Below are 8,717 nucleotides of genomic sequence, written 5' to 3' on the forward strand. Positions count from 1 at the left end.
AAAAAACTGGGAAAACTTATTGACTCAAGTATAAGCCGAGGGTGGGAAATGCAGCAGCTACTGGTAAATTTCAAAAATAAAAATAATTAATTTGGGAAACGATCTCACTATCATGAAAGGTTTAATTGATTCACTAACCCAAAAGAAGATGATGATGACAGCGGGAGGCAGGAGTCACTCTCTTCCCCTTCCTCGGAGGCCCCCTGAGTCAGGAGTCGCTACCGCGGGCGCAGCCCAGTCCCGGCGTCGCCTCGGGAAGGGAAAGGCAAAAAGGAAGAGCAGCAGCAGCGCTTTGCAACAGCAGCAGCGGCACCGGAGGCTCAGGCTCAGCGGCTCCTGGTTTTGCCCCAACCTTCCCAAGGCAACGCGGGACCGGAGCCGCACTGGCGGCAGCAACTCCCAACAGCCCCAGCCGGACACCTGAGCGGAGATGTAGGGAGAAGGCAAAAGCGACGGAAGATCCTTCAGGGGAAACTGAGGGGAGACTCACCCTTGGTCCAGATGAGCCCCCTTCCCGCCCCTAAGGAAGCAGAGGCAGCCAGCAAGGGCAGGCAAGCCCCACTTCACAGACTCCCTCCGTCCTCACTCCCACCCACCCAAAGCCACGAAGTCACCCAATCGCGCAGCCCAGAATCGCCCTCCCCTCAAGGGGCAGCAACGACGCCCAGTTTTTCCCGAGACAAGAAGCAGCTGCTGGTGTCCGGCTTTGCTCCGCTTCTCCGATGGTCCGGCGTGGCCCTGTTCTTTACTTGGGCAGCCGGGCGCCCGCAAAGGCGCCCACGGCGGCAACAGGCAGTTCCGCCCGGGCTCCGCTCAGGTGCCCGGCTGGGGCTGTTGGGAGTTGCTGCCGCCGGTGCGGCCCCAGTCCTGCGTCGCCTCGGGAAGGGAAAGGCAAAGCGCTTTTGCCTTTCCCTTCCCGGCTGGGGCTGTTGGGAGTTGCTGCCGCTGGTGCGGCCCCAGTCCCGCGTCGCCTCGGGAACGGTGGGGCAAAGCGCTTTTGCCTTTCCCTTCCCGGCTGGGACTGTTGGGAGTTGCTGCGCCGGTGCGGCCCCAGTCCCACGTTGCCTTGGGAAGGGTGGGGCAAAATCAGGAGCCGCTGAGCCTGAGCCTCCGGTGCCGCTGCTGCTGTTGCAAAGCGCTGCCGCGGCTCTTCCTTTTTGCCTTTCCCTTCCCAAGGCGACGCTGGACTGGGGCCGCGCCGGTGGTAGCGACTCCCAACAGCCCCAGCCGGAAGGGGAAAGGCAAAGCGAGCTTTCCTTTCCTTCCCGAGCGACGCGGACTGGGCCGCGCGGCGGCACTCCCAACAGCCCCAGCCGGGAAGGGAAAGGCAAAAAGCGCTTGCCCCACCCTTCCGAGGCGACGCGGGACTGGGGCGCGCCAGCGGCAGCGACTCCCAACAGCCCCAGCCGAAAGGGAAAGGCAAAAGCGCTTTGCCTTTCCCTTCCCGAGGCGACGCGGACTGGGGCCGCGCCGGCGGCGACTCCCAACAGCCCCAGCCGGGAAGGGAAAGGCAAAAGCGCTTTGCCCCACCCTTCCCGAGGCGGCCGCGGACTGGGGCTGCGCCAGCGGCAGCGACTCCCAACAGCCCCAGCCGGGAAGGGAAAGGCAAAGCGCTGCCTTTCCCTTCCCGAGGCGACGTGGGACTGGGGCCGCGCCGGCGGCAGCGACTCCCAACAGCCCCAGCCGGGAAGGGAAAGGCAAAAGCGCTTTGCCCCACCCTTCCCGAGGCGACGCGACTGGGGCCGCACCGGCGGCAGCAACTCCCAACAGCCCCAGCCGGGAAGGGAAAGGCAAAAGTGCTTTGCCTTTCCCTTCCCGAGCGACGCGGACTGGGGCCGCGCCCGGCGGCAGCGACTCCCAACAGCCCCAGCCGGGAAGGGAAAGGCAAAAAGCGCTTTGCCTTTCCTTCCCGAGGCGACGCAGGGACTGGGGCCGCACCAGCGGCAGCAACTCCCAACAGCCCCAGCCGGACACCTGAGCAGAGCCCGGGCGGAACTGCCTGTTGCCGCCGTGGGCGCCATTGCGGGCGCCCGGCTGCCCAAGTAAAGAACAGGGCCGCGCCAGACCATCGGAGAAGCGGAGCAAAGCCGGACAGCAGCAGCCGCCTCCTCGGCGCAGAAAGCCTCCCCAACCAGCCGGCCGGTCTCCTCCTCCTTGGTCACACAGAACAAACAGGCAGAGAAGGAGGAGAGCAGCTGGCCAGCCGGGGGAGGCCTCCCGTGCTGCGAAAGAGGCAGCCAACGATGTCCGGCGCCGTCCTGCTCCACGTGCTGGCTGCTCGGACTTGCCGGGCCCGGCACATAGAACAGGGCGGTGCCGGATGTTGGAGAAGCCGAGCGGAGCTGAAGCGACCTCGGCTCACGTTGTTTTCTGAGCCCGCGAGCCTAGAGCCAGGGCGCTTTCATTGCACGGCAGAGCTTCTTGTCTCGGGAAAAACCGGCGTCGTTGCTGCCCCCTGAGGGGGAGGGCGATTCTGGGCTGCGCGATTGGGGGACTTCGTGGCTTTGGGTGGGAGTGAGGGACGGACAGAGTCTGTGAAGTGTGGCTTGCCTGCCCTTACTGGCTGCCTCTGCTTCCTTAGGGGCGGGAAGGGGCTCATCTGGACCAAGGGTGAGTCTCCCCTCAGTTTCCCCTGAAGGATCTTCCGTCGCTTTTGCCTTCTCCCTACATCTTTCCTCTGTTAAAATCCCCCACACACACACACACACACTTATTTTCGGGCGGATAGATTTCGTGTCTGAGCATTCTCACATGACGGTGGGTCTTTCCCCCTAAAAACAGTTAAAAAGAACAAATATATCCTCATGCAAGAACTTTTCTGCTTCCGATTACCCCCATGCTTAAAAGTTGCAAAGGAAACACGGAAGCAGGGAAGCGCCTGCCCAGCTCCGGAGCTCCACACCATTTTTTTTTTTTCAGAGGGAATCTGACTCGAGTATAAGCCGAGGGGGATTTTTTCAGCACAAAAAAATGGGCTGAAAAACTCGGCTTATACTCGAGTATATACGGTATAAACTTCAGAATTTTGAAGAACTGAAAATGATGAATGAGTTTTAACATTGTTATGTATCAACACTGGCAATCTGCAATAACCATTATTTGTTCATATTAAAATGACAGTCCAAACTAACTTTGGGAAAAAAGGAATGCTACATTTCAGTCATTTTATAAAAAATACAAAGTCATACTCAAATAACAGCATTTAATAAACCTAATGTAGATTAGTCAAGTATTAAAAAAAACAAGAGAAGTGGAGGTTTTTTACCCACTTTAACCTGTTATCTCCAAATATCTCTAACTAGCATTCCTATAATTTCTAACCAGGACTTCTAAGACTGAATTCTGGGAGTTGTAATCCAATGCATTTGGGGTTCACAAGGTTGGAAAAGTCCTCATCAGGTTTCAAGAATTTAAATTAAAATGTTGCATTGTTTAGCGATTTACCTCACAAAAATGTTACAGACTAAATTAGCAATGATTTATACAAAGTCAGGCAGCAAGTTTCAAGATTAAGAATTTTAGACTTCATATCTGTTGACAGATGTATGAAAATATAACTGCCTTTTCTAACTTTGTGACCTCCACTTGAATCTTATCAGAGTATCATGGACATTTGGCTTAAGAAAACATCTGAATAGGAAAGCTGCCATGTGATATGACATGTGTATAATTTTCTTTTTAACTGTTGCACTGAAAAAGTAATTTCAAATATAAAATTGTTGCAGTGCTACAGTGTTTACCGGTGAAGATATAAAGGATGATTGTGTATATCTTGTATTAATTCTGATATTACATATATGATATAGAATAAGCTTTAAATGGGCTTGCCTAAGTGAAAATGTATATTCCAATGGGATAGATTTCTCCCAAGGCATTTTCCTTAAAATCAATAGCTTATCATGTACAGATATCCAAATATATAAATAGCTATTTAAGTAGTTCCTAATTCAGCTGCTTACCTAGTATGACTTTTATGAAATTAATAATGTGGTAAACAATCTGAATGTCATACAGACAATATTCCAATTCTTCTTGTGTTTATAAAAATAATATTTATACTTTAGGCAATAAAAATGTTTTTACCTATTGGGGGAGGATATCTGGGAGATGTATTAGATAATAGCACTGATTCAATGGTATATCTATCTATAAAGCCTGACATCCCCTAAATGTACTATCATTATAATTCTCAGAATGCCCCTAAGATTATATTTGATAGAAACTTCCTAGAGCAGTACCATGTTTCTAACACTGGTCATAAATTCTGAGAGTCACAGTCACAATACATACAGAGGATGTCAACTTGGAGAAATCTGATGTAAAGGATAAAACTTACATTCCATAATCCAAATATATGACAAATGTATATAAGGTACATAGCCACTATTTAGATTTGTTATAGCCTAAATGAACTTTGATTCACCCCAACAAAAAAGAATTATCAAATTAATATTTTATAAATTTTCATTTATAAATAATTTGAATATTGTCATGGTACTGATCGATCAATTTGAATGCAGTCACCAAACTATTTCAAATTAGAAAATTAGAAATTATTTCTTTATGCTAACATGAAAAAACACTATTTACCAAGATATTGATCAAATTTAAATTAGCTTAATGATATATAGCATACTTTGATAAATTTTACAGCTGTTATATGTTACATATCAGAGATGAGAAAACGTTACCCCTATAAATGCCAGAGAACTAGAATACCCAGCATCCATACTAATGCACTCAATAAATGGTGTGCTGAAAATGTAATTCAACACTGTAACTCCCAGTTTCTTTGACCCTACTTACCTTGGTTATACTCCTACTGTTCACTAATGATAATGACATGAAGTTTGCCATGTTAACAGAAATAATAAATAGAACCTATTTAATGTGACATGATCATAGTGACTTCTACTCAAAAACATATAAGCTCATAACATTACACATAAACAAAATATCTACTTCACATAGAACTAATCCAAATTTATGTTAATTGATTAATAGACTATATTTTCTAAAGTTGCAGTGATTTTTAAATTACCTATATTTGTCATACTATAATGATTTTGTAATTGTCCAATGATCAATAAAAAGCTTATTGGATTCAACAATATTATTTTGAGCAATCTGTTGTTCCATTACCAACTATAAAAATGGTTGGAAATATTTCCTTGTATACATTTATACATAAAGTGCAGTGAATAATTCTTAAGTGATTCATAGTGTATATTCAAATCTGCACTTACAAGATATATTAACCTGTGCAAGGCAAAGCAATTATTATATAGAGTCCAAATTTCATTTCTCATGTTTAATTCTAGTTCAACTCGATTTTGGGATTCTTCAGTTGGAGGTCTATACACAATATATAACTCTATATGCCATTACTTCAAGGTATGCCCATGTGCATATTCCCATCAGAAATTTTTTCTTGCCTTCTTGTTTTTTTTTTTTTAGATTTAAACTAAATATTTTTAAAATAAAAGGCTAGATTGATAGAAAGTTCTGAAGTCTCTAGATAAAAATAGTCTTAATATCAAATTATGTAAATCTTTTACTGGACTACTAGAGGATATAATAGAAATTGGCTAATATCAATTATTCAAGGAAGAAAATGGCTGAGATTAAAATAAGGGTTATTTTCATTATTACATTATTATGCAATATGAAGCAATCTGGATAACAGTTCCACCTTAATTCCTGCACTATACATATAGTCCTTGACTTACAACAGTTCATTTAGTGACCGTTTGAAGTTATAACATCATTGAAAAAACTGACTTATGACCATTTTTCATGCTTACAATCATTACAGCATCCCCATGGTCACATGATCAAAATTCAAACTGACTCATATTTATGACAGTTGCAGTGTCACACATGACAAGTGTCATGTAATCATCTTTTGTAACCTTCTGACAAGCAAAGTCAATGGTGAAATCAGATTCACTTAACCACTGTGTTAGTAACTTAACAACTGTAGTGATTCACTCAACATCTGTGACAAGAAAATGGAGAAAAATTATTTAAATGTTTCATTTAGCAATAGAAATTTTGGGCTCAATTGTAGTCGTTAAGTCGAGGAGTATCTGTATATGAAATTAAGGAGGGAACCAATATCATGAAAGCTGCATCACTGAGAAGAGAAAATTACCCAGAATGCTCATGTGTTGAACATATCAGGTATATTCTGACAGAGTAAGAGTAATCATGGAAACTGATGCAGAAGATGCAGAAGAAACCAGACAGGTCAAAAAAAGGAAAAAGAAAAGGGATTGGGCTAGAAAAGCATTGTAAAAAGACTGATAGCAAGAAAAATAGGGTTCCTACATCTCATATTTTAATATATAAAGGAGACAGATAAAAGCATGATGCTCTCTCTATGTCTTATTAATTGACTTGCCTCAATTCTCAAATTTCATAAGTGTCAGAACTGCTTTCCTATTTCAATAGTCATTTTCATATTCCTTGATAGTTATTCTGTATTCATTCACTGTGACCTATTTGGTTTGATTCAATCTATGACATAAACTCAGTCACCCTGATTTATAAATTGTACATATATGAACCTAGAGTGCCATATTCATCAAATCATTATTGAATGTCCTGACTCAGTACAATGTGTAAATCCAGTCAGCACTCAGCTATGATTTACTGAATAAATTGTAACTGGCTTGGTTGCCATAGTCTGCTAAATCCAAACCAAACAAGGCACATTATAATTCAGGGCCATGTGTGAACCCACAGTTTTATGCATTATCTAGATACCATGACCCCCTTCCCCAGGAATAGTTAAGGCACATTAAAAAAAGACATTTTAAAAAGAAAAAAAAGCAAACTGATTGGGTGAGAATCAATTTAAAACTATTTTAAAACACGAGAAGGAGAAGCATTTATTTACCTGAAGCATCTCCAACCTTAAAGTCACTGTCATCTGAACTGTCATAATCTAAAGCTTCCAGCAGGGAAGCTGCCAAAGGCTTCACCTGCCGCCTCTTCGAGCTACGATCCACTGCAGAAAAGAAGAAAAAGAGAAGGAGAGACGCACGGTTTTTTGGGGAGGTTGGAGGGGGTGATCATTGGGGGCTATTTTAAAGGGGAGCGGGGAACAAACAACATGGGGGGGAAAATCCTCCAGATCCATTAAAGCAATGCAATTTATGCTCTGGAAAAAGTGGGTAGAAGGAAAGGCTTCGTCCCTTTGGGGAAAGCATGTTAGGGCGGGGGTGGGGGCAAAACCGCAATAAAAGTGCCCCCCATATGACGGGCACAAGGAAAAGGGATGCCCGCGATCTACTACCGGAGTTAATGCGGTACGGAAAGAAAATGCCAAATAGATGCGGGCATCAACGGCGGGAGAGACGCTTTTGCTGCCAGTTATGGCAAGGCTGAGCTTCAAGAGCAACGAAGGGACGGCGGCTCTTTCGGGCGAAGGGGAGCGAATAAAGAGTCGCCGCTGCAGGGTTGCTGCTGGACTTACTCACTGAATCCGAGCAGCTGCTCCCGGGCATGCAGAAAACCGCCTGTACCCGTCAGGGAGCTTCGCCCCCCTCAGACCGCAATCGCGCTAGGGCTCAATGGGAGGCTGCGCGATCCCCTAGGCCAATTCCGTAACCCAGACAATAGGCGAAATCGTGCCCCGGATGCAGTTCTCATCTCTCCAAACCCCGCTCAGGCCGCTTCCGCTGGGTGATTTTACTACACGCATGTGCAGAAGCTTCGCGCAGGCACTCTGTACCAACACGAAGTTTTGCCCGTCTTTGGCTCAGGAGATCATGCGCTCTTTGAGTGGAAATGCGCTTTCCTATTCAGCACCCGCGGAAGCTGGAGAAGTCGCATGTGGGTGTGGCTACCTGTTTCTAATCTCTCCCTTTCTCCGCGTGCGCAGTCCTGTTTCTGTATCCGGTTATTTGAGAGTATTTTCATCCTTATAGAACAAACATTAGCAAGGAAAATATCTTGCCATGTCCCACTATGCACATCAGTTGCTCCAACCATCCTTTTACACTCAGTCTTTAAGAAGATCCTTTTTAGAAGTTAGCTTTTTATATATAATTTTATTTTAGTTTCTTGTATTCCACCCGTCTTATGCTGGTCTTTGACCACAAAAAGGGCTTGATTTGATCTGAATTTTTAAAAAGTGTGGCTGTCTTAAAAAAAAGTAAGACCAGCGATGATGCTTATTAAGAACAAGATCTTTTCAAATCTATTAATCTAATAATCCCTTGTATCATAACAGATGGAATAAACTGTTATAACATTGGCTCATATCAGGGAAAGGCTTGAAAGAGTTAGAGCTAGTTAGTATTCAGTTGGAAACTCAAGAATTCAGAGCTGTAAACTAGCTTGAGTATTTAAAAAATAACAACCTGAAAGTAATGGAAAGCCTCATAATCAGCAGGAGCCAAATTCATACTAGAGAAAAAGAATTTCTTCTTTAATAAATATTAAAGTGATAAAGAGATAACTGTCAGGCCCATGCCAGGGTCACATGTAAATTTCCAGTTAAATTCATTTATTGTTCATGCCTATGGACAGGAATCTAATCAAGGGTTCTCTGATAAAAATTCTTCAGTTTTGTGATGTGTAATCAATGTGGTTATATGAAAATTCTGCCAAGGGCAACAATAATGACCAGGTATCTTTGCAATAGGTATAGAAATATCTTAAGGAATTTGTTACAGCATTTGGTTAGTCTTCTCTATCTCATTATTGGA

At 44.6% G+C, this 8,717-nt stretch overlaps 1 protein-coding gene across 7 annotated transcripts in view; it reads right to left on the bottom strand.

Moving 5' to 3' along the window:
* Window positions 1–7,662, bottom strand: part of PHF14 (PHD finger protein 14) — a 142,053-nt gene extending 134,391 nt beyond the window's left edge. For 3 of the 7 annotated variants that reach the window (XM_026677773.2, XM_026677771.2, XM_087946163.1), the window contains exons 1-2: window positions 7,481–7,661; window positions 6,902–7,012 (exon numbers count right to left, since the gene is read on the bottom strand). In XM_026677773.2, the coding sequence (XP_026533558.1) occupies window positions 6,902–7,012; window positions 7,481–7,511 (142 nt within the window). In that variant the 5' untranslated portion in view covers window positions 7,512–7,661. Of the gene's footprint in view, window positions 1–6,901; window positions 7,013–7,480 lie in introns of all 7 variants that reach the window. The other 4 variants (XM_087946166.1, XM_026677774.2, XM_087946164.1 and 1 more) reach the window with 3 other exon arrangements.
* Window positions 7,663–8,717: the final 1,055 nt, after the last annotated feature.

This window comes from Notechis scutatus, chromosome Z, assembly GCF_049901735.1.
Source record: "Notechis scutatus isolate UNSWTSFEM ecotype Mainland chromosome Z, rNotScu1.2, whole genome shotgun sequence".
NCBI classification, from domain to species: Eukaryota; Metazoa; Chordata; class Lepidosauria; order Squamata; family Elapidae; genus Notechis; species Notechis scutatus.